At 42.2% G+C, this 26452-nt stretch overlaps 1 protein-coding gene across 1 annotated transcript in view; it reads left to right on the top strand.

The window, feature by feature from the left end:
• The first annotated feature begins 2473 nt into the window (after window positions 1–2473).
• The window catches only part of EGF (epidermal growth factor), a 146770-nt gene continuing 122791 nt past the window's right edge, over window positions 2474–26452 (top strand). The window contains exon 1 of the mRNA XM_045284316.1: window positions 2474–2986. Within this exon, the coding sequence (XP_045140251.1) occupies window positions 2857–2986 (130 nt within the window). The 5' untranslated portion in view covers window positions 2474–2856. The remainder of the gene's footprint in view (window positions 2987–26452) is intronic.

The following is a 26452-nucleotide window of genomic DNA, read 5'->3' as shown; positions in this document are numbered from 1 at the left end:
TGTGTTACACATGTTAATTCGTAACAATGGAAAAGATTCCATTTTACTTAGAAGTAATACTATGGACTTACTAAATTATCCCTGGAAGTCCTTTTCCCTTGATTAGCACTGTCCTTTGATGTTGTATCTGGGCAACTCTCTATTGCCTATGGCTTCCCTGGGACTCCTCATCCATTAAGTGCTACACCTGCCATCCCAATCTTCAGAGGTTTATGTTCAACGGGAATGATAATCTTAAAAAAAATTAAAAGAGTTGCTGTCAACTTGTTTCTGACCTTTGGTGACCCCATGTGTGTCAAAGTAGAACTGTGTTACGTAGGGTTTTCTATGACTGATTGGTTTGGAAAGAGATGGCCAGCTCTTTCTTCTGAGGCACTCCAGGTGGAATTGAACCCCCAACTTTGTGGTTAACAGGTGTTAACCATTGTACGTACTTCTAAGGGGACGCCAATGATAACATTAAATCAATCAAACCAAATCCACTGCCATCGATTCAATCCCAACTCATAGTGATCCTACAGGACAGAGCAGAATTGCTAAGATCTTAGGATTCCAGACACTGATATCTTTATGGGAGCCTCCCCTTTCTCTCCTTTGGAGGCTGGTGGGCTTGCAGCTATCAGTTCAACACTTTCCCACAGCACAGTGGCCCAGGTCAAAAGTAATTCGGAAAGCAAATCTTTATAAAACCAAAAATAACAGGAAAGACCCCCAAACCCAAATACAAAGGCTTCAAAAAGCTAGTGGGGAAAAATGGAATTGAAAGATAATATACTTTTTTTCATGAACTTTCAAGATCCCTCTTATAGAATATATCCTCTTCCGCTGAGTAGACTCATAGTGATCCTCCTTAGGATTTCCAAAACTATAAATCTTTAAGGGAGCAGACACCATCCTATTTCTCACATGGAGTGGCCGATGGGTTTGAACCATCAACCATGAGATTAACAGCCTAGTGAATGTCCTAGAGTGTCACCAGAGCTCCTCAGAGAATACAGTGGTGGATCACTTCATGCTTGTGTTTACTTTCTTTTACTCCTTCCCATTTACATAGCTGGATGCTTGACTCTCTTGGAAGCCCCTTCTATGGCTCTCCGCCATTGTACCGGCCATGAGTTTTGCTGAAGGAGAAGTTGTTGACAAGGCTAGTATGTTGAATAATCAGGGCAGGGGGTGTGGAGGACACTCGTTCTTAAATCTGAATGAGTCTGCAAAGCAAGGGACTGTTCCATCCAACCTTTATGCATGACAACTCTGCTCCCCCTGCCCAGGGTTCCTCCCTCCTGTAAGAGGGAAGACAGAGCTGCCTGGCAGCCGCTGGTCAATATTGGAAAAATCCCAATATTGCTGCTTCAAAAGAGTGACATAGTCTTTGCAGAATCATTGGTGCATAATTACATATTGGAGGGAGGTTTAGAGGAGATTCCCATGATCCTCCATAAGGAGCATTCGCTTGTATGGCTGTTATTTTTTGTGACTATTGCTCTATCTACAGTTAGACTTGTGCTTGCAACTCTACCTCTGGGCAGTGTGAATGGAAGGCTGTTTCGCAGGACGGAGGAAATGAGCAGAAACTTTCCACCCTTCAGCCAATACTGGTTGAAATGGTTTGCCTGAGCTAGACCTATCTGGGCCCTGGGTTTCTATGTCCCTGAAAAAAGAACTGCTGTTGCCCGAGCTAGACCGTGCGATGAGGTCTGCTCAGTCCATAGTGGACACCTGTGGCTTCGGTCCCTACAGAACTAGCATTCGGCTGTGCTGGGTTTTCAATGCTTCAGGGCGTTTGCTGGGTTAGCTTAACTTTTTCCAACACTACTCTATCATAACAATCCACTTGTTGCTCCACACGCCTGGCCCCTCATGATGCTTTTATGATGAACATGCTGAAAGAAAAGGTGTCTGTCCATCATGCTCTATCTCTTTATTTGGCATCAGGGATTTCCCTTTGATTCGGAAAGAATAATCTTCTACATTCCGCTATAAAATATCCAGGAGTGAGAAGAGAGATTAGGTCTCCAGGAATGTGGGGGGTGGGGTGTTGACATCTCCGTCAAATAATGGGCTGGGCAAGAGCTATTAGTATTGCTCATGTGAAAGATGAGCTAGCATCCATCTGCGTGACCAGGGGCGGTGTTCACCACTGATTTATAGACTGCATGGTTTAATTTAGTCGCCGTCCTTCAAAACATGGAACTAGTGCTGGTATTCCACGGGTGGCTTCACGACACCATATGCTTGCTACGCCCCCCTCCCCCCACACCCCCATTGCCCTTTCCATGGTCCTGCATGGCATATTTATGGGGAGCCTGAGTTATCTCCTCTTTGGCAGCCGGCTCTGCTTTCCTGTGGTGTGGAGTTGCCCACATTGGCATTTGCAAACAGAGGCTCACTGGAGTGTCACTGAACGAGGAGGTGGAGCCAAGACAGCTTTAAAAGGGACAGGAGAGCCCTTCTACTTTTCAAAGGAGACACTGTCTCTCCGTATTTCTTTCCAGGATCTGGAGGGGAACTTTCCATTGATTCTGTCCTTTCCTTTTCCGCCCTGGCCTTTGCCTCGCTTCTCTGCCTGCCACAGGCCTCCAGAGCTCGCCTGGGAAACTGCTCCTCTGGTCGCCAGGGTGCCCGGTATTTCTTACTGCCTTAGATCAAGAAATCTTTCAGGTGCTTGCCTTCCGGGCTGCATTTGGAAGCTGTCTTCAGTTGCAGGAGAAGGCAACTTAACAGACGAGTCAAAAGATGCCCCAGGGCCCAAGAGCCGCCTTGGGAGTCAAGCTGGGGGTCAGGCCCGCTCACCTTGCCCAGGCTCTTCTCTGGCAGCATCAGCTCACTTGCTATTGAAAGTTCATTCCCAGCAAGATGCCACTGCTCGCACTTAGTCTCCTCCTCTCAGTAATTGCTCCATTTGCATCCGTCAGCCTCTCAGCTCGGCACCTGGAGAACTGTCCTCACAGCCCTCCTGCAGGAAATGGAGAGACTCCTTGTGTGGGTAAGTACGGAAATGTAGCTCAGTGCACAGCCTCCTGGCACCGCTCTCACCTACCTACGCCTTGTCTTTTGTTGTGGTTGTCTTCCCTGACTTGTTTCTGAATGTGTACATTTGCTTCAGTTTGTTTCCTATTGGTTGTTTATTTTAACAGCTGCGAGAACTCATCTCTATAAAATGTACTGTACCTATAAAAATGTACGGCTCTCTCTCAAAAAAAAACGGTTCTTTTCTGTCCCGGATGGCTCAGATTGGCCTGCTTGTCCTCAGACCCAGGCAGCAGCCTTTCTGCTGCTGGGAGTGGCCACTAAACCCTTAGCTGGTTTCCTTAGTCCATGATTGGAAAGTGCTGAAATGTGTTTGATTGATTGATTTCGTGACTGTCTCCATTTAAACCATAAATGTGGGGGTGGGGGTGGGGGTGGGAGAGGTCTTCTTTCTGGTGACTCTAAAAGGTGTTAATGTCGGTAGAAACTATGAAAGGAATTGTGAACAAACATGAGTCCATAGCTGTGAAGATGAACCTAGTTCAAAGTTAACTCCTTTCCGGTCTCCCCTGCTGTTTCTCCATCTCTGACTCAGCGCTTCTGTGTTAGTAACAGGTGCAGTGTGACATTGACCGCTGTTTAAGGAACAGCAGTGGGCACACAAGCAACGCGTCCCCTCTCTGTTAAATGCAGTCTTAAGTCGAGGAGAAACAAGAATTTTCATGATGACAAAGAACATTTCTGCCTTAATCCATTTCCCGAGACCTGCCTCTAACCCCTGTTCTCTGCTCCCTCTCCACTAGTGCGCTTTATTACTACCCCCAGGCATGCATCGCCAATCTCATGCAAGGGCAGGCCTGGCCATTCACTTGGGGACATAAACTGCTGACATTCCTTGGTGTGTTTCTTGTCATAGCGTGACACAGAATGGAAGAAACACACGTTTTAGGAGCTGACGGATCTAGTTCACATCCACACCACCATGTAAGAGTCGAGTTGCATGGGAATACCACTGGAAGTGATGTGACATGCTATCATATATAATACAAAATAACCTAATGATAAGAATAACACGGGCCTTTCCAGAATGTGGTGAGGCTCCCATATGGGTGAAACAGCCCGCCCAGCATAGCCATCAGCAGGTTGTGCGGTGGCGGTTAGGTCCTGGCGAGTAGAAGCGTGCCTTGCAGCAATTCTGGGTGTGAGGCAACTGCTGCGGATGGTGGGAAGACTGTGATCTTCGCAGACGTGGATCACCTGGGCTTTCTTTCAAAGTGCCACAGGGTGGGTTCAAACTACTAGCCTTTTGGTTAGCAGCTGAGCTCAGTACATAGCCTCTTGGGCTCCATGTCTTCTCTAAGCTTCTGATCAAGCCCCAGCAGGAGATGTCTTCTTTGAACAGTGCGGTAACATGGCACAGACCCCATGGAGTGTGGGCTGCCTGGGTGCCACTTCGAGACTCTGTCTCTTTGCTCTCTCATTTTTTTGGTAAGTCACTAGTTTAAGTCCCCCCACTTGACACTTCATGTCTCAAGTTAGCTGATAAATCTCTGTCACCGCCTGGCATTGAGAATATTTTTTTTTTCTCCTCTTAAAAAAAATGACCTCCCTGGTCTATTCCTCCCTCCCCCAGCTTAAGTTGTTTGTGCTGTATTTCTTGTCCTTGGCATTGAGAGAGGTCCTGGCCCAGCAGGAGGAATGTTCTGTGGTCTGACAAGATCCAGGTAAATTGACGCTTTGTTACTGCTGTGACTGCCCAGAGGAGAAGCTGGGGGAGAGGACGCAGCATTAGGCTTTCTTTCAGTTTCTCCTTTGTGAAACACGCAGAACATGTTCGCTTCTCTCCTGTTTGAGCAACTGCTTTGGAACTTTCGAGCCTACTGGCCTCGGAGGAGGACTATCAGCTGAGAAAAGGAAAGGTCCCGTTTGCTGTCGGTCCTGGCAGTGTTTATTTGAGAAGGACGTGAAGGCCACGAGTCAGAGAACGGGCTGTGGGAGGAACTCTGGGGCACCGAGTTAGCCAAATGGGGGAAGATAACTTTGAACAGTAAACATCAGTGACTGATTTCAGCACCAGCACAGGCTTGGTCAGCTTCCCAGTCATGTGCACACCAAGTCATTCTGTGATTAGGATCCTGCTTGTTTTCTCAGCCAGGATCAAGCCAGAAGAGAAAACAAGAAACGATCTACCTGCAAAGAAATGACAGAGCTGCCGCTTTTATGCCTCTCAGGTGAATGGAAGTGTGCTTCCAAAGTACAACGGTGCGGTGTCTTTGGGGAGTCCTATAACTGAGTGGTTGAGGGTTCATTCCTAGGGAGTGACAACTCAGGGTTTCCCTCTGGGGTCTGTTTCCCTGAGCACACCATGAGATTGAACGGTGATGATGCACAGAGCTTTTATTCGCTGACTTTTGGAAGTCAGTTGCCAGGCCTTTCTTCCTAGTTTGCCTTAGCCTGAATGTTCCACCGAAAACTGCTGAGCACCACAGAGCCCTGCGAGCCTCCACGGACAGAGGAGCAGGGGCTGTGCTGAAGGCGCAGTGGTCAGCAATTGCACTCAGGCCTACCACCTGCTATCATTGTGTGTCATTGAGTCCATCCCAATTCACAGTGACCTTATAGGACAGGGTAGAACTGCCTGACAGAATTTCGCAGGTGATCTTTACCTGAGCTGATTACCAGGGCTTTTCTTTCTTGGATCTACCGGGCGACTCTTTGAGAAAGCACTTAACCACAGAGCCACCAGGCCTCCTGCAGGGAGATATACGGAATTCTAACACGGGACCAACCCTTGCCTCTAGCTTAGGGGTAAAGACTTCAAATCTTGGAGCCAGACTGCTTGGCTGGGTTCACCTTCCAACACTGGCTGCTTGTGAACTATGCCTCTCCCTTTCCCCACTGTGAAACCAAGATCATGATAGCCCTTTCTAAATTTGTAGTCGGGAGTGTCCTGATACATTCATTTCCAGTCCGGCTGCACATGGGAAGCACTGATGTTCCCTCTGGTCAGTCCGGGAGTGTTTGCAGGTGGAACATTTTTTTTAAGTTCCCTTGATAATTCTAATTGGCAGTCTGGGTGGAAAACCATTAAGTTAATACATGTAAACTGCACAAAATAGTCTAGCATGTAACAAGTACTCCATAAGTGTTATCTGCTATTATTTTTATGGGTTTAAAAGCTATCATATTAATAATAGTAGCGGTTTCTACATGTAGATTAGTTTTCTCTGTAACAATGGTTTATTTTATTTTTTTACACAGGGGCGAAACAGTAGACAGGCAGTTCCTGTTCTAAGAACAACTTATACACGTATTGATGATAATACACAATTGGCCTTTAATACTAGATTAATTTGCCTTCACTTTGAAGCAATCAAACAAGCCCTACTCAGAGCCCGTTCTTCATTACAACACCCTTTGCATGCCTCACCTGCTGTTTTCAAAGCACGGAAACGCCGCCCAGCTTCTTGACGTAACGTCAGGCTAAATAAGAACCGTGCGCACCTGTTCCAACTTACACATTCTTAAAGACACAGGACAACCAAACTGAACTAAACTCATAATCACCGATTCATTGCGGCCCCCCCAAGACAAGGTAGAACTGCTGCTACTGGTTTTTCAAGACTGTAGCTCCACAGGGCAGTAGAAAGCTGGATTTTTCTGCAGACAGTTTTTAGCCTGGAAACTGCCTGTATTGAAAAAGCTGGCAGTAGCCTGTGGAGCAGTGGTTAAGCACCTGGCCGCTAAACTAAACGTTGGCGGTGCAAACCCACCTGGTGATTGTGTGGGAGAAAGACCAGGCAATGGGCTCCTGGAAAGGTTCAAACCCCACCACCTCCAAGGTGCTTCTTTCTGACTCATAGCAACCCTATGGAACAGGGCAGAGCTGACCCACCTGCTCTCCAAGGCTGTACATCTTTGCAGAAGCAGACAGACTCTTTTCTCTTGCGGAGGGGCTGGTGGGTTGGAACTATCAGCCTTTCAGTTTGCAGCCATGGGCTTTCACCACTGCACCATCAGGGAACCCCTTGTAAAGATTGCAGTCTAGGAAACCCAATGGGGTAGTTCCATTCTGTCCAGTGCAGTCACTGAGTCAGAAATCGGCGTGTAAGCAGGAGGGTGGGGTGGATTTCCTGGGTGAATCATTTTACCACTTTAACAATTAAGGTAAAAGGATTTTAAATATACACACTTTGTATTTTTGTAATAAACAATGTTCATTAATGACTCAGAAACTTCCCAGACCGATCTGGGACTTGGTGTCAGGTGCTCCTGTGTCAGCTCGGACACATATTGGCCCTATCTACGCAGAGCAGCATGAGCCCTGCCCGCTCCTGCGCCAGCCTCACAGTTGTTCTTCTGTTTGAGCCATTGTTGCAGCCACTGGGTCCGTCCGCCTGTTAAGGGCCTTCCTGTCTTTCACGGCTCCTCTGTTTGACTAAGCATGAGCTCCTTCCCCAGGAACTGATTTCTCCTGATAACACCTCCCAAACGTCCTGAGACCAAGTCTCGCCATCCTTGCTTCTAAGGAGCGGCCCAGCCCTACTTCTTCTGAGAGAGATTTATTTGTTCTTTTGGCAGGCCATAGGACTTTCGATATGCATCACCAGCACCACCGTGCAAATGCATACATTCTTTTCCAGTTTCCCCTTTTCAGCGTCCAACTTTCACATGCTTTCGAGGCAATTGAAAATACCATGGTTTGTTCAGATACACCTTAGTACTCAAAATAATATCCTTGCTTGTTAACACTTTAAAGAGGTCTTGTGAAGCAAATTTGCACAAAGCAATGCACCATTTGCTCTCTTGACTATTGCTTCTGTGAACGTTGTTTGTGGATGAAATCATTGACAACCTCAATCTTCTCTCCTTTTATCATGATGCTAGCTGGGCTGGCACCCTTGAACATATGTTAACTCCGCTGGTTAGTGCTGTTACATCGACTGGTAGGAAGGCCCCTTCAGTGCCCAGTAAATGTGCTGTTCAGCAGAAAGGTAACACGTTTCTTTTACCAGCATCAGCCGAAACACAGTACTTGAAAGTGGTAGCTCTTATTTACAAATGTTGCCTATTTCTCCATCATGTTTGGGACCCATTTATCTTATATTTTAAAGTTCTTGGGTGGCACAAGGGGTTTTTTAATTAGATCTTCAAATTAATTAAAATTTTAGGCAAGTTTGGGGCTATCCACCCTTCTGACATTTATTTAATACACTGAAAGATGAGAATAAGTTGCTTGTGTATAAAGTAGAGCAAGTAATTGTCTATGTCCCATCAAAAAAGGTTAATGGACTTGTGATTTGGCTCAAATCAACTCAGAACCTTAGTTTACACTTCCCAAATTTGCCCTTGTCAAAATCCAATAGAAACAGTTACCTCTTTAGTATGATTGGTTGGAGATTTTTTAGATCAGTAGCCTCCAAATACTGTTCCATCTGTTAAAAAAAAATTTTTTTTTTAAAAAGGAGAAAAGAGAAAGAAAAATATGGGAAAATGCTTCGACTATACGATTTGTTTATTTTTCAATTTGCCAATTGTTGCTGGCTGAGCTGGCTCCACCTCATGGCAACAATGTGAGGCCTGGCCCACTCCCATGGCATGCTCTGTCCCTGCAGAAGGGCCACTGCCTGGTCAAGTGAAGGTCTGAGAAAAAGAGGAGGACCATCAAGGGCATGGAGTGACAGAGTGACTGAGCCAATGGCCTCAAATAGAGCAACGATTCTGAGGCTAGCACGGGACCTGGCGGCGCTTTCTGTTGCATACCAGGTCCCTAGCAGTCGGAACTGACCGGACAGCACCTACTCACACCACCTCATTGTCACGGCCTAGTCCATTGTTGAAGTCACCATCGAGTCGTCCAGCATCCTAGCTAGTAATATTGTTAGACAGTATTCTTTAGTGATCAGAGAAGAACTGTGTTCTATGGGGTTTTCATTGACTAAATTGTGAAAGTAGATCTCTAAGTCTGTCATTTTATTCTAGAAGCTCCACTGAAACCTTTTACCATGGGTGACTTTGAGATTATTTGTAAAACCAGTAGTGTCGCTTTCAGAACCACCACAGAAGCCACCAAAGTGTGACAAACTTACAGAGGGGAACAAGCTTATCCATCATAATACATGTAATGGGTAGTAAGGAATCCTCCAATGATATGTTGTTAATGCACTTTGCCGATAACCAAAAGGTAAGTAACTCAAGTTTGCCCAGAAACACTTTGAAGAGCAACCAAGAAATCTACTTGCCAAAAAATCGGCCATTGATTATGCCACTGATATTTCAAATGCCAGCAGGGTCACCCAGGATAGACAGGTTTCAGCAGAGCTTCCAGACTAACATGGACTAGAAAGAAAGACTTGGTGATCTACTTCCAAAAATCAATCTGAAATCCTTAGGGATCTTAACAGAACACTGGATGGATGGAGTGCTGGAAGATGCAAATCAACCAATGATCCTAAAGATGGCACAAGATCGGCAGTGGTTCCTTCTGTTACTCCTTAGGTCACCGTGAGTTGGAGTTAACAGTAACAAAGATGCTCATTTCCCAAACTGTGTGCCACAGAGCACAAGTAAGCTGGCAAAATTTACTAAGCACTGTACCAAGGAAAGAGTCTCACCAGTCAAATAAGCAGCAACATGTTGTATAGCCCCATCCAAAGTAAGTCTTGAAAGAAAATTAAAAACCAAGTTTAACTTATTGTTGTAAAGTGCCATTGAATCTCTTCCAAATCATAGTGACCCTATGTTCCACAAAGCACCATCTCCACCGTTGTTCTTATGTCTGAGCCCACGACATTGTTGTAGCCACGGTATCGGTCCATCTTGCCTAAGGCCTTCCTCTTTGTTTCTACATCTCTACATTAAGAAGTATGATGTCCTTCTTCAGGGACTTGTCTCTCATGACAACTTGTCCAAAAGACGTGAGACAAAATTTCCCTTCCCTTGCCTGTAAGGCACCTTCTGGATATACTTCTGCCAAGACTGATTTGCTTTGACACTCCATGGTACATTCTGTATTCTTCTCCAGCACCACAATTCAAATGCATCAATTCTTCTGCAGTCATCCTTATTCAATGTCCAACTTCACATATTAGGTAACTGACAATACCATGGTTTGGGGCAGGGACACCTTAGTCCTCAAAGTAACATCTGTGCTTACCAATACACTTTAAAGTGGTCTGTGCAGAAGATGTACCCAATGCAATGTGCCTTATGATCTCTTGACTGCTGCTTCCATGAGCATTGATAGCAGATCCAAGCAAGATGAAATCCTTGACAACTTCAATCTTTCCCTCATCATGATGTTACCTATTGGAACAGTTGTGAGGATTTTGGTATTCCTTACATTAAATTGTAATCCACAATGATGGCTGAAATCCTGGATCTTCATCTCCAAGGACTTCAAATCCTCCTCACTTTTAGCAAAGAAGGTGTGTCATCTATATAGCACAGGCTGTTGATAAGCCTTCCTCCAATCCTAATGCTACATTCTTCTTCATACAATCCAACTTCTCTGATTACATATATTTGGCATGCATATTGAACAAGTATGGTGAGAGGCTACAACCCTGACATGCACGTTTTCTGATTTTAAAACATGCAGGATTCCCTTGTTCTGTTTGCACAACTGCCACTTGATCCACATATACATTCCACATGAGCACAGTCAAGTGTTCTGGAATTCCCATTCTTCCAAAGGCTATCTGGTATGTTGTGATACACCCAGTCAAATAGCCTCACATAGTCAATAAAACAAAAGTAAACATCTTTCAAGTATTCTCTATTTTTAGCAAAGAGCCATCTGACATTAACAATGATATTCCTTCTTCCATGTCCTCTTCTGAATTCTGCCTGAACTTCTGATTCCCTGTCAATGTACTGAAGCAACTATTTTTTAAAAATAATTTTATTTGGGCTTGTACAACTCTTATCAAAATCCACATGCAACAGCTATTGATGGATGGTCTTTAGTACAATTTTTTCTTGCATGTAATATGAACGATATTGTTTTATAATTTGTGCATTCTGTTAGCTAACCTTTCTTTAGAATGGGCACAACTATGGATCTCTTACAGTCAGTTGGCCAAGTAGCTGTCATCCAAATTCCCTAGCATAGATGAGGGAGTGTTTCCTCAGCTTGGTGAAACATTTCAGTGGGCATTCCATCAATTCCTGAAGCCTTGTTTTTGGCCAGTGCTTTCAGTACAACATGATCTCCCTTCACTACCATTGGTTCTTGCTTATCTGCTACTTCTTGGAATGGATGAATGTGGATTAGTTCATTTCATACTGTTCCTTTGTGTATTCTTTCAATCTTCTATTGATACGTCCTGCATCAGTAAATATTTTGACCATAGAATCTTTCAATATTGCAACTTGGTGCCTGACCATGTTCTTGGGTTATGTGAAGTTGAGGCATGCTGGGCATGACCTTCCTTTTTGGTTTGCCAGCTCTAGGCATTTTCACATTTCAGTCTAATATTTTATTTTGTCTCCCTGAACTTCCTTTCAAAATTTTCTGTTCAGCTCTTTCACTTCATCATTTCTCCCATTTGCCATAGCTACTCTTCAATTAAGAGCGGGTTTCAGAGCGTCTTCTGACACCCATTTGTTCCTTTATGTCTTTTCTTTCTTTTTAATGACCTTTTTCTTTCTTCCTGTATGATATGCTTGATGTCTTCCCACTGTCCATCAGGTCTTCTGTCATTGTTGTTTAATGTGTCATATTTATTATTAAGATGTTCTGGACTTTGAGTGTTAATCCTTCAGGATCTTTATTTGCTGATGAAGTATGACTCAAATGAGAAGAATGAGGTTTAAACACCAATCAATAATCAGAACTTTAGATGTACCAAGTAGGATCTAAAAAAATGGAAGTTGTCAAAAATGAAATCACTGTATAAGATCAATATTTCAGGTGTTAGGAACTGGAATGGTCTGGTGTTAGACAATTTGAGTCAGACAATCATACAGTTTACTATACCAGGAACGACAGACTCAAGAGGAATGGCATCACGGTCATTGTCAACAAAGGATATTTCAAGGTCTATCTAGAACACAATACTGTGTGATCAGATTTTGTGTGTGTGTGTGTGTATATATATATATATATCCACATACAAGGAAATTCAATCAATGTAACTATTCAAACAATATAACTATTATTCACATTAAAACTAGTGATGCAGAAATAGAATTCTACCAATGTCTTCAGTCTGAAATTGATCAAACATTCAAGTAATTATTAGTAATGGAAATGCAAATATTGGAAGCAAAGAGGAGGAACAGCAGTTGGAAAAGATGTTCTTGGTAATGGAAATAAAGCTGGAATTGCATGATGGAATATTGCAAGACCAACGACTTCTTCATCACAAGTATCTTTTTTCAACAACACAAAAGTATACATTTGGACTCTACTGATGGGATAGCAGAGTAAAAAAATCTACTGATTTCTGTGTAGAAATAAAATTGACTACATGTGTGGGAAGTGATAATGGAGAAGCTCAATATCAGTAGCTAAAACTAGGCCAGGGGCCGACTGTGGAACAGGCCATCAATTGCTCATCTGTCAGTTCAGGTTGAAGCTGAAAGAAATTAAAATGAATCCAAGGGAGTTTAACTTAGTGTCACTTAAACCGACTGTACTTCAGATATAGATGGTGCATTTTCTGCATTCCTCTCCCTACCTTGCGACAAAAGATTCCAAAAAACGTTCCTGCTTAATTGCCCAGTTATGGATAAAAGAATGAAAACTGATGACCAAATATGAGGATTCTCTTAGTGGCGAAACACATTTCCCCGGAGCATCACATTAAAGCTTCAGTTTTTCCATACCAGATCAGAAGATTTTTTTATTAAAGTTATCAAGCAAGAAGCCGCACAACTGCTTGAAGAATTTGGGTTTTCCCTGAATATTTTGAACTCGCATACATTATAGTAAACCTCCCTGGACTCATATGTATTCCTCTTAGCTCTCTGAGGAATTCATCTATTATTGTCACCTATCCAAAGTGTTATGAATTCCTACTAGATAAACTTTGCTCTGAGCAAAGTTTCTTTTTAGAAAGTTGCTTTTTGAGAAATACAGTGAAAGCCCTTTTTTAATGGGATAATTTCCCCAAGAAAATTGTCCCTAATAGCTCAAAAACAAACCAACAAAACCCAGCCATTGAAAAGCCTGGAGAGCATGGTTTTACTCTGACAGACCGTGTGGTCACGATGAGTTGGAATAAACCCAGTGAGAGCTGGTTAATACTCTTGTACTCTGAGTATTATAAGATATAATATTAATATTATTATATTAATTTTATAATATTAACTATTATATACAATAGTTTATAATTTTATAATATTAAATATTATATAAAAATATTAAATAAAATAACATTAATATTATTAATAGCCTTGTACTCTGAGTATTATGAGATATAATATTCCTGCCTCACAATGCCTCACTGTATATAATTCCTAATGGTACACATTTTACTGGGAAGATAATTGTTTTTACAGAACTAGGACAGGTGGGAAATGCTTGACTTCTCTTCATCAGAGCTTAGCAAAGAGAGTGCCTTTCCTTTGTGTGTGTAGTGAGCAAGTTTTCTAAGTGCGCCAGGTTTGAAGTAAAACGTGGGTTTCCAGGTTCAATGGTCACGGACTTACGTTTTTCTTGGTATTGTGAATTGAGTGGAGCTTTACCAAGGCACTTGCTTTTCTATCGGGCAATTCGTCCACCTCTTGTTTCGTGTCATCGATTGCAATCTCCACGATGTAACCTCACGTATCCCACTTCTTGTCTGTTTCCTGTTTTCATTTCTGCTCCTCTCCTAACCCTTCTGAACTTTGTCCTTGGGGAAATGCTGCCCTTGAGATCTCACATAGGTGCTTATTCTAAAGATCTACTTCTCTAGTGTTATTGTTCCCCTTACACACCTCTCTTGTCTGGCGGAAAATTGAGCCATGGCCATGAGTTCATTTCCAGACTTGAAGACGGATTCCACCAGTCTCTTTCTGACCAGTAAGCCTGGTCTTTAAAAAAAAAATTCTGATTTTGAGTTTTGTTCCACATTCTTTCTTTCCTCTGTGTAGGATTTTCTAATGTGATCCCTTTCAAAGCAGTCGGTAGGGGTAGCTAGACACATCCAGTTCTTCTGATCTCAAAGTAATAGAGGACGATGTTCACGTAGTCCACTAGACTGATTGTTTCCAGGCATTCATGATTTCTATCACTCTTCTTTCCTCCAGAGAGAGAAATACCAATAGAAATACCAATGACTGCTTAGGAGCTTTAAAGACTCTAGCCACTCCTCCCCAAATGGACAGCACTGTGTTATGCCAGTTGACTCTGGTGTTCCCTGAGACTGTAGTCCTGAGCTCCAGGTCCCGTTATTCATTCTCTCAAGGTGTTTGGCAATGTCTAAGAAGTTTTTATAGCTTTTTCTCCTGTATGCTCCACTTCATATATGACTATGTTTGCAGCTAAGATAATATACATTCACAAATAACCCGTGTGTGTGCGTGTGTGCATATGTATGCTCCCACTCTTCCTCTCACAGCTGTCCAGGCAGAATGTCTACCTGTCTATCCATATATTTGACGATCGCTGTTGTTGTAGGATTGAGTATAGAACATTTATCTCTGTTGCTTTTAACTCTAGCACTCTTCCCAGTGTCCTCCCTTGACTCCATAATCCTTGACTGACCTTCTCTTGCTGTCTGTAGTCTCTCCCCTCACCCATGTTATCACATGCCTAATCTGTAGCAGTAATTTGCCTTCTCTTCTCTTTCCACCACTACTATTCGTTAAATAATATTTCTGTTAGTATGAGATATTTTTCATTGCTCATACAAATATTGTATGTGACCAGCATTCAATGCTGGTGTGATACAATATTTGTTCTCTTGTGATTGACTAATTTCATTCAGCATAATGACCTCCAAGACCATCCATTTAGGAGTTGTTTGACAAACCACCATTATTCTTTAATGGCACCTAGTACTCCTGTATGTGTATGTACTAACGTTTGTTTAGCCATTATTCCCTCGATGAGAATAACGTATGTCTCAAATATTGCACAGGGCATATTTATGCTAAAATATTTTTCAGATAATTTCAAATTTAAATAAAATTGGGCATCCTGTATTATTATGTGCTAAATATGGTTCCCTTATTAATGTGCTATATTTATTTTGCTTAATAGGTAATACTATATATGCATAATAATGATGATGTAGGTAAAGCTCATATTGTTAGTATTTCTATTATGGTTTAATATTCCTTTAAAAAAATAATTTTATTGGGGGCTCTTACAGCTCTTATAATTTGTCCATATGTTGCCATCACCCTTTTCAAAATATTTTCTTTCTACTTGAGCATTTGTATCAGCTCATTTTTTCCCTCCCTTCCCCACTCTCCTGCCCTCATGAACCCTTGATAATTTATAAATTATTATTATTTTCATATCTTCTACCGACTGCAGTCTCCCTTCACCCAAGCTTCTGTTGTCCATCCCCCTTGGGGGTAGGGGTTATATGTCAATCATTGTAATTGGTTCTTCCTTTCTCCCCCAACCTTCCCCCTACTCTAATGGTATCACTAACCCCATTATTTTTCCTGAGGGGCTGATCTGTCTTTTTAGCCAGTCTTATGACTAAAGAAATACCTCAGCAATCCCCCTAGATTGACCTTACTTTCTTATTTTTCAACAATATGTTATTTTTGTTTTAATTTTCTTTTGCTTTCATTAATGTTAAGGTTTGTTTTTTAACATATAAATGACATACCATATGATTCCATGATTGAAACATATTAAAGAGAGTTATCTTTAGAACATTTTCTTCTGTCTTGTACTCATTTTCATTAGCTCCACATCTCCTCCAATCTTCCCTGCTGTAGCTCTAATAAACCATTAATCCAGTTACAGTCTCTAGATTTATCTATTCTGGATTTCACATAAAGAAAACAAACTGAAAACAACAAAAAACAAAAACAACAAATAACCCAACAACAATAACAAAATAAAACACAGAAAAAACTCAGTCCAAAAGAAAGCAAAAAATAATAAAAACTAGAACAAATTTAAAATAGGTCAAAGGGAGTATAAATGATAAGGTGTTAAATTTTAACCTAAGTGTGTCCGCATTAATCCACTCTTCAATGTACTCTGATAGCAAAGCTATTCACATCCCTAGTCAGTGGTCAGAGGCGACTCAACAAAGGCTTCATCTATGTGGGACTCTGCAATTAGGTTTTCAGCTTTCACTGGCATCCAGGGCCTTCTGCAAACCGGGTGTTCAGAATTTAAGCTCTAATACAGTTCCCTCCTCTAGTCTTAGATTTTATTATTTACAATCTGTGGATCACACAGGCTGGTGTGCTTCTGTATGGACTTAGTTGACACCTAATTTAGGTTGCTAGTGATTTTTAAGACACTCCTGTAAGTCTGCAGATGCGACTCTTTCTGATAGCTAGGAACCATCTGATTTCTTCCCTACACTTTGATATAGCCCCCATCTTATTGGTGAGCTCTTCATGTGGGGGAATATTGGGTAGGATCAGGTCATAAGAACTAATTGTTCTTGGATTGGGGTTTAAGATTAATTGCAAGCTCAAAATTCTCCTTGGGCTCTGTTAGCTGTTTGTTTTTATAATTAATTATAATTGAGTAAAATTTTACTGACTCATCATACTAATAGTGAGAGTATGGAAAACTATCTATCTGGGCCATATACCTCATTCTAGACCTTTTGTATAATTTTGTAGCATATCAATCATAAGAAGGTTTATAAAATATAGAAGTTTGCACCCTTGAGATCATTCCATAGGAAATACCAAGTGATCAATTTAGTTTATTCTAAATAGTATTAGAATTCCAAGATAATTTTCTAGGGAATTTTGCATGACCCATGGAGGCAACCATAGATAGAGTTCCAAATTGCTTTTTCAAATTTGTTTGCATTCCTAATGTGGGGTATACGCTAGCTTCTGTGTCAGTCGGTAGAGAAAAGGACCCAGATAAGATGTATCTTTTAGGTGAGAGGACTAGGAACCACAAAGGGTTTCTAGGCCATCTTGAGGCTGCAGGAGGTAATACATACCGAGCAGCACCCAGATGACTCTGCTCTGGGGCAAAGAGGAAAGCAGAGGACTCTGGCAACCATGACTGTGCCTTTGAGCTTACACTCAGAATAAGGAGGCTAAGAAGAGCCTCACAATTGTGCTTATGAATCTTAACGATGCCTGGTCCTGTGTCATCCTTAAATTTGTTCCTAAGAACAATTGTGAGGATGGCACAGAAAAAGCCATCCCCCCGCCCCCCCGTTGTACATAGGGCTGCTATGAGTCAGTCCCTGGCCTCTAACAACAACAAGAAGAATATCTTATGTTGCAGAGTGACAACACAGTATCGATATAGGTTAAAATTAGAGATTTGTATAAAGGAAAAGAGCACTCTAGAGAGTGAAAGCTAGCACTTTAAGATGACAAAGGTACAGAGACATTCTTATAGGGGATGAGGAAATGGCGTCAAGGCTGTATTTGAGTTGCTCCATTGACAGCAGGAAGGAGGGGAAGCCAAGTCCACTTCTGCCCAAGAATGGTTCCTATGAGGCAGAGATTAGACCTGCCTCCACCACCAACGTTCTTCTCCCCAGTCGGATGCCTGCCATCCCTCCCACTGCACTCTGCTTCTTTGTGGGGTCTGACGATCTCTTGTGGACTCTTGCCTGGCAAGATCCCCCCCCCCCCCGCCCCCCATCATTCTTTATCTTCCTTTTCTCTTAATACCAAGGAAAGTGATGTCCAGGGCCCTCATTTTGTATATGCACATCCAAGGTGGGAACTTCTACACTCATCACTCCTTGACCTTCGGAAGCTGGCAGTTTGAATTGGTGTGTGTGTTCACTTGTGACCTTGGTTTTCTGAGTCTCCCAAGCCTAGCCAAACATGCTAATATCTCTCGGTGTCTGGGTTTCCCAAGTATTTCCCAGGACACTTAGTATGCTGGAATTTGTGCAAGTGTGAAGGCATTTGAGACCCAGCAGAACCCCCTGTTAGATATTTGTGGTATGTGCTCATTTATTTGTCAAGTTCTCTTCTGGAGAAAATGCCTTTCAGAGAAAAGAACTACCTCTTTCTTTCATTCAGGACAGCCTGTCACATGCTACAGGCCAGCTTTATGTGTAGGTAAGTGGATTTCATTCACGAGGTGGCTCTTTATCATGGGTGGGCTGTTGCTAGGATACACAATCACAAGGCATCATGGCAGCTGCTGGTCCTTGATCACATGGTGTGCCAGTGGATGAACAAATATGTCATTGAACTCACCCTGTACTTTTCTGGTCAAAAATTCAAAAGCCTGAAGAATGATCCTTCATCTTCCATAGACTGTCTGCTAAGATAAATAGGTAAAAGACAGAAGATTCAGTCAAACTCAGCAATCAGAGTGCATACCTACTGCCATCAATCCTTTATATTTTAAGTTCTGGCCTTAATAGGTTTGAAAACATGCTTGGAGGTTGTAGGTACCAGAGACTTGGTAGTATTTTTCTCCCTCCTTCTGAAGCACATATAATTCTGTTTACTATTGGATTTTCAATGCACATGAATTGTATCTCTCCTTAGCATGCAGCAAATTGGAAAGGTTACTATCATTAATATTAAATTACCCAGTGTGGGGAAATGCATATTTTCAGGTTCAACTTATATAGTTTTGAACTCTCAGAGTTCAAAGAACCCTGGCACAAGGGTTAAGAACTTAGCTTCCACTCCGAAAGTTGACCGTCCAAACCCACCAGAGCATCCACAGGAGAAAAACCTAGTATTCTGCCCCCATAATGATGACAACTATGAGGCAGCTCTGTCCCATCACACGGGGCCATGGTGAGTCAGAGCTGACTCCGTGACACACAACAACAACAACAACAACAACAACAACAACAAAGGGATCCAAGCACTATCTTTTGGAGAACATGTTTGATGACTCCATTGAACTGCTATTTCTCCTGGTTTTATTATGGATTCGTGGCAAGAATATCATGCAAGGTGAAAAATATGAAGAAAAGTTTCTATTTAGAATCTCAATGAATTTGGAAAACACCAACCTTTCCCATGGGAGGCAACAAGTGATGGTCAGTGTGGTTTTTCAGTGTGGACTGTCTTTCAGGACAGAAGGCTAGCTAGAAGCACATTGGGTGCTCACCCCTCTTTAACATAAGCTATGTTGATTGTGCTGTCTCACAACACTTCTCACTTGTATTGCTCTGTCTCCCACTGCTCTAGCGTTATAGAAATCTGCATTTTAGCTGGTGTCGTAGTTACATAATCTGGTGTTGATTTGAGACTATTAAGAGTGAAGGGATGGGGTTTAGCCTGTCAATCAGGTCACAGCTTGAGGACCTCATTTGGAGGTGCTAAGGAGAAAATAGCTCACTGGAGGCAGGATACAGACACTCCCTGCAAGACATTACTGTTGACAAGCCACATGAAGCTATGCTGATGGCAGCCAGAGTCTTGGAGCTGGAGAAGCCATGTGGAGATCCATGCAGTGATAAGATGCTTCTATCACCACTGGATCCACAAGACTTTCCACCCACTGGCCTGTGATCTTCCTGCACTCAGCATCATTGCATGCATGGTGTGAGTCTGAAGAGGAATTTATAGATGGATGTCAGACATATGGGTGAATATCAGATTTATGGACTTGATCTGTACTGGGCTGAGATGTTTTCTTAATATATACTTACTCTTTGATATAAAACTCTCTCTTACACACATGTGAGTATCCATGAATTTTGTTGCTCTAGTCTACTCAGACTAACAGAGCTGGGTTCTAGAGTTTAATGCATTAGCCCTACAGAACTCAACAGACAACGCTCATGATCATGGGGTTTATTAGGGAAGTTAAAAGGTAACACACTTCAGGTAAGAAATGCTCAGGATACAGTTGTTTAGTAAGGACAGTCACAAAGCCCCCATGGGGCTTGTTAATAAATGCCCAAAGAACATACCACCCCTCTGAAAACCTCAGCCTGAAGACACTCAGCTCTCAGCTTCAGCTCCCTGGGCCAGCAAGCCCCACTCCCTGAAGCCCCATGGGGGAAAATTGGGTGCCTCGACTGATATTTGGATCGGCTCGTACTTGAGTATATAGGGTAAGTGCCCAAAGGCACCGCACTCCGCAAACCAGCCTCCAGCCCTAAAGCACTCAGCTTTAGTTGCTATGTGGGCTGGGAGTCCCCCCCTCTGTGTCCTGCTCTGGCTCCTGGTCCTGCTGCTTCTGGTGCTCTTGTCCTTCCCTCCTCTGGTGTCAAAGCTCTCTTCCCGAATCAAGGAGGTTCACTGCACAGCCTTCTCAGAGTCCAGAGAATAAGCTCCACTCCTGGCTCTTCTTGGTAGTGAAATTTCCCACTCCTGAGAAAACTCACTTTGGACCAAGCAGGATGGCAATCATAATGAATCCTGTTAAGAACCACTCCCAAGGGAATCCTGTGGTCTCTCCCTCCACTTTTGCTTACCCAGCCTCATCAGGAAACAGTTGTTTGATGGGAATCACAGAGACTGTGACCCGAAGAGCCACAGTAAATCATTTGCTGTCCTGCATTTATGCCTAGGGAATGACCCGGTTGGATTTCTGCAAACCGGGTCCCTGAATAGTGCACACAGTTAACCAGTTCAGCTGCCACCCAACAGGTAGCAGGCTTGGCTCCACCTAGAGATGATTCTGAAGAAAGATCTGGTCATCGCCTTCAAAACTTCCACTGTTAGAACCCTCCTAAGCACAGTTCTCTGATATGCGTGGGCTGGTCATTATTGGGAATGTAAGACGGGCAAGTGGATTAATCTTGTCACAGCTGAAAATTGGAATTGATCCAGTGTCATAATAACTTGTTCTCTTAGCATGAAGGAGGTCCTTAATCAATGCAGTAAGTCTCGCGTGTGCTGTTAGGTCCCTACCTCTGAAACTGATATGGTCCAATTACAGAGTTGCTATGACTTTATAGTTTTGGCTAATTCAATGGACTGTTATGAAGACTGAATAAATGAATTCAGCTAAAGAGCTTAAATTCTTGTCTGACAGTGAATTCTCAGAAAAGGCTGGTATTTTTCTCTACCAAATACCTTAATCTGAAGCACATTGCAAACACCTTTACAATGTTCTGCTGCAGCCCTTGTTAGATGGTGTTCAGCACAATTTCACTTATATGTGATATCAATATTTGATATCACACGTTTGATCAATGTTCTATAGTTTGAACATTCTGTTGGGTCACCTTTCTTTGGAATGGGCTCAATATGGTTTCTTCCAGTCAGATGGCCAAGTAGCCGTCTTCCAATTTCCTGGCCTAGATGAGTGAGTGCTTACAGTGCTTTTTCAGCTTGCTGAAACATTTCAATTCTTTGAGTCTTGTTTTTGGCTAATGCATTCAGTATAGTTTGAATTTCTTCCTTCAGCACCATTGGTTCTTGTTCATAAGCTCCCTTCAAAAATGACGGGCTACTGACTCGTTCTTTTTGGTACAGAGACTGTGTATTCTTTCCATCTTCTTTTGCTTCCTTGCATCGTTCAATATTTTGTCCATAGAATCGTTCAAAGATTGAAACTCGAAGACTGACGTTTTACTTGAGCTCTTTCCGTTTAAGATATGCTGGGCACGTTCTTACGTTTTGGTTTCTAGCTATGTCTTCGCACATTTCATTATCATTGTTGACTTTGTCTTAATCTGCCCTTTGAGAATTTCTCTGCAGTTCTAGGACTTGATCACGTCTTCCATTTACTTCCACTACTCTGTGAGTAAGAACAAGTTTGAGTCTTCTGATATTCACTTTGCACTTTTCTTTCTTTCTTGTCTTTTAAGTGACTGTTTTCTTCATGAATGATGTTCTTGATGTTTTTCCACAACTCAAACATGACCCCTCATTAGTGCTCAATGCACCAAATCTGTTCTTGATAGGTTCTTAAAATTCAGGTAACATACATCCAAGGTGATATGGTTCTTATGGACTTGCTTTAATTTTCTTTAGTTTTAACCTGAACTTACATATCAGCAATTGATGGTCTGTTCCACAGTCAGCCCTTGTCTGGTTTTGGCTGCTGCTTTTGAGCTTCTCCGTGGTCTCTTCCCACAGATGTAGTCAGTTTGATTTCTGTGCCTTCCATCTGGAGAAGGTCACGTGTATGGCTGCCTTTTGTGTCTAAAAAAAAGATATTTGCCATGAACAACTGGCCTTGAAATATCCTATCCTGTGGTCTCCTGCTTTGTTTTTATTACCAAGTTCATATTTTCCAACTACTGTTCTTCTTTGTTTCTAACTTTTGCATTCTGACCGCCCATAATTACCAGAACATCTGGGTTGCATTTTTCAGCAATTTCCAACTGACATTTTGGTAAGATTATTCAATTTCCTCATTACTAGATTTTGTGATTTGTGCATAAATTTGAATAATAGTTACATTGATAGGATTGCATCTATCTGCTTTCAAGGAAGTTCAATCACAGACTGACAAACAAGACAAGCAAGATATTGAATTTAAAAGTATATATCCAGAATATGAAAACAAGATTAATACTTTTTACACTTATGTTCAAAGTTGCAATATTAAAGACTATTATACTTAAAATTTTTACTAAGCTTAGTGGTAAAAATTTAGAAGCTTTTCTCTGGATTTTTTTTTCATTACAACAGAAAAGAAAAAACATACTTTAATGGTGAAATAATTTAGTATTATTTATACTAAAATAATGTATAGCAAACAGTTTGATAGCATGTTAACAGGTGTTTCTTCATCAGCAGGTACTGTTATAAATGACATAGAAAACCTCATTAAAAATTAGAAGCAAATAGGTGTTAGAAAAATAATGCAGTTGGGTGAAATTAAAGGTGTTTGCAATACGTCTCAGAAAATGGTGTTTGGTAGCAAGTATCAGCTAAATTTGTGAGCCCTCAATGTGTGTTGGACAAAATTCTAAGAGCTTTACGTGGATTAACTTATTTAGTCTTCATAACAGTACTGTGAGGCAAAATCCCATTTTAAAGATGGAAAAACTCACCACAAAGAGGTTAAGAGCTGGAGGTCATATAACCAGTATGTAGGGGAGTCAGCATAGAATCAACATGAATATACCGCTTCTAGAACCAATGAGTTTAGTAATTCTTGAATGCTGCCTGTTTTAGTCTGGGTACACTAGAGAAACAAATCCACAGAAACTCATATATGTAGAAGAGAGAGTTTTATATACAGGGTAAGTGTACATTCAGAAAGCATCCCAACCCAGTCCACTGCCCGTAAGTCCGGCATAGTCCATATGTCTGACACTGATCTACAAAGTCCTCCTTAAACTCACAAAACACATGCAATGACGCTGACTGCAGGAGGATCACAAGCCAGTGGGTAGAAGTCTTTGAATCCAGTGGTGGTGTAAACATCTCAGCACTGGCAGGGATCTCCACGTGGCTGCTCCAGCAGGGCTGCACCAGGAAAAGTCCATGTGGTTTCTCCTAAGGGATGTCTCACAGGAAGTGAGCCTTGCCAGCTAAGGCAGCCACACACTGGTCCAACCATCAGAGAACAAGGAACCAGAGAACCAGAAAGACGAGGCTCACTGGGCCAATCTGTTTCAACAATAAAATGTATAAACAACTATGGTTGTGTATGTGTTCCATGAACCAATAACAGAAAAAAACAAATCAGAGAATATAGGTTTTTCTATAGTAACTACATATTTTATAGAAAAAAGTATGTGAGTATAAACATAGTGGTGATTGAACCACTGAATTTACTGGGACATCAATGAAAAGACTTTCTTGGATGAGTTGAGAGTCCTGTGCACATGAAATATGTCCCTACCAGTTTTCCCAGGGAAACTGGAGTGTCACAGAAGTTGAAGCAGAAAACACATAAAATGCTATGGGATATCACTGATATAGTTACTTCTATTAAAAACAAGATTAAAAAGGACTCCTTTTAGTACTTTGCATTGGGTGGGGAGATGTATTAGTTCCTTCGAAAAAGCCCCAAACTCGCTGCAGTGGAGTTATTTCAGACTCAGAGAGACCCTAGAATTGCACAATTAAGTACCACAAACAGATGGGCTACAAGCAGCAGGCACTTCTTCTTTTGTTTGTTCCAGTTCTGGAGCTCTAAGTCTGAAACCAATAAGAGGCTTTAGAACGACCAGGAACATAGACAAAACTTTAACCTAAACCTCACACCTTACCCAAAATTTAACTTGAAATACATCACAGATAAAATTTTAAGATGCCAAACTATAATTTTTTAGCTGAACACTTAGGAGAAAATCTTTGTGACCTGGCATTAAGTAAAGAGTGCTTAGAAATGACACCAAAATCACAATCCATAAAATAAAAATATATTGATAAAAATTGTACGTTGAAACCCACAGGGGTTCACTATGTGTCAAATCACCTCATGGGCACTGAGAAGTTGGTAGATGCCCCGGAGTCGGTTCTGACTCATAATGACCCATGTATGACAGAGTGAACACTGCCCAGTCCTGCACCAGCCTCACAGTTGTTCATAGGTTTGAGCTTATTGTTGCAGCCACTGTCGATTCATCTTGCCAAGGGCCTTCCTCTCTTTCACGGCCCCTCTTCTCTACCAAGCATGATGGCCTTCTCTCAGGACTGGTCTCTCCTGGCACCATGTCCAAAGTATTTGAGATGCAGTCTTTCCATCCTTGCCTCTAGGGAGCATCCGGCTCTACTTTTCCCAAGACAGATTTGCTTCTTCTTTAGGCAGTTGTGGTACTTTTAAGAGTCTTCCCCAGCACCAAGTACTTTTAAGAGTCTTCCCCAAGACCAAGCGTACCGATTGGTCTTCAGTCTTCCTGAGTCAATGACCAAAATTCTGTGTCACAGCCATTCAGTAGGATGCTGATGCTGGACGCTGTTGAGTTAGTCGTGACTCAAAGTGACCTTGTGTACAACAGAAGGAAACACTGCTCAGTCCAGCACCACAGACTTGATACATGCCATACCTTGAATGACTTTCAAAGACATGATGCTGCAGGCAAGAAGCCAGTCTGAAATAGTGTTTAGTTCCATTCTAGAAAACACAAAAGAGCAGTGATGGAGAATATATCAAAAGTTATATGTGGGTACTTACAGGGCATGTTCTCTATCCTGACCAGGGTGGTATTTGCACAATTTGTACGTGTGTTAAGAGTTCATGTGGGAGAAGGATGCAGCTTTCTACTGTGAAGAGTTGCAATCTCCAAAGCCCACAGGGGCAGTTCTCCTGTCCTTTGGGCCACTCTGAGTTAAAACTGACTCAAAGGAAGTGAATTTGGTTTTAGGTTGGAGGTGGAATTCACAAACTTGTATATCAAACGGAAACAAATGTCAATGTAATAACTTAAAAAGTTAAAAATAGTTACTTTGTCTATCTATGAACAATTGTTGTTGTTGTTAGTTGCCACTGAACTAACTCCTGCCAGCAGCTCTGATGGAGAAAAATGAGGCTGTCTATTTCTGTAAAGATTTAAAGTCATCACCCCCAAAGTGGAAGTGCTCCCTGCCCTACAGGGTCCCTCTGAGCCGGGATGGACACAATGGCAGTGCTTGTGGTGTGGGTTTCAGTGGCAGGAACCCTAATGAGGAAGCGCGTGAGCACTCGTCAGCCATCCCCTCAAACCCTGAGCAGCTCCAGAAGGGACGGATCCGGTAGTCTGGTTACAGAAAGATTGTGGCTTCAGGCACCTTCATGAGCAAATTCTGCTTTAGCCTAGAAGGTTTCTATGCATTACAATCACCAGGTTTATATTCCTTAGAAATGCTGTTTGATTTTCTCTACACTTTTCTCTTTCCAAACCTGTCCCCCAAATCAGCGCCATGCATGTTGACGTGGGAAATCTCTAGCTGTTCAAACATGCACACGCTGCTGACGTCCAAACCCACAATGTGTACCACACAGCAGATGTGTGCGGAGTCCTTGACAAGTCTGGAAAAACATGACCCCATTTATCACTTGCAGTGGTAGTACAGAATAGTGACTATTTAACCAAGGCAAATCCCCCAAATCTTTTGTTTTCTTTCATAAACATGCTACATTTCCTTTCTACCAATACTCAGCCCAGGTCCTGGTGTATCTAAAACGATGCTATCAGTCTAGGGAGGATGACCAGTGTTTGGAGGGAAGCTTTATTAGTTCATTTGCATAGGTAACGCAGAGTGAGAATGTCTTGACAGATGACAACCCAGACCAAGGCAGGCTGGCTTTGGGAGGGCAGTCTCTGGGTTCTACTGCCAACTAGCGGTGGATCTATGGGGCAGGCGGGGGTGGGTGTGGGTGGCGGGGAGGGACGGGCGGCGGAAATCACTGAATTGAAAGAAGTTATCTCGAGCCACCTTTTTAAATTATTATTTTATTGGGGGCTCATACAATTCTCGTCACAATCCATACATCCATCCATTGTGTCAAGCACATATGCACATATGTTGCCCTCATCATTCTCAAAACATTTGCCTCCCA

Source organism: Echinops telfairi, unplaced genomic scaffold (assembly GCF_000313985.2).
Source record: "Echinops telfairi isolate 266 unplaced genomic scaffold, ASM31398v2 ScPeMD7_7468;HRSCAF=8506_0, whole genome shotgun sequence".
NCBI lineage: Eukaryota > Metazoa > Chordata > Mammalia > Afrosoricida > Tenrecidae > Echinops > Echinops telfairi.
This window is presented reverse-complemented; position numbering and strand designations above follow the sequence as displayed.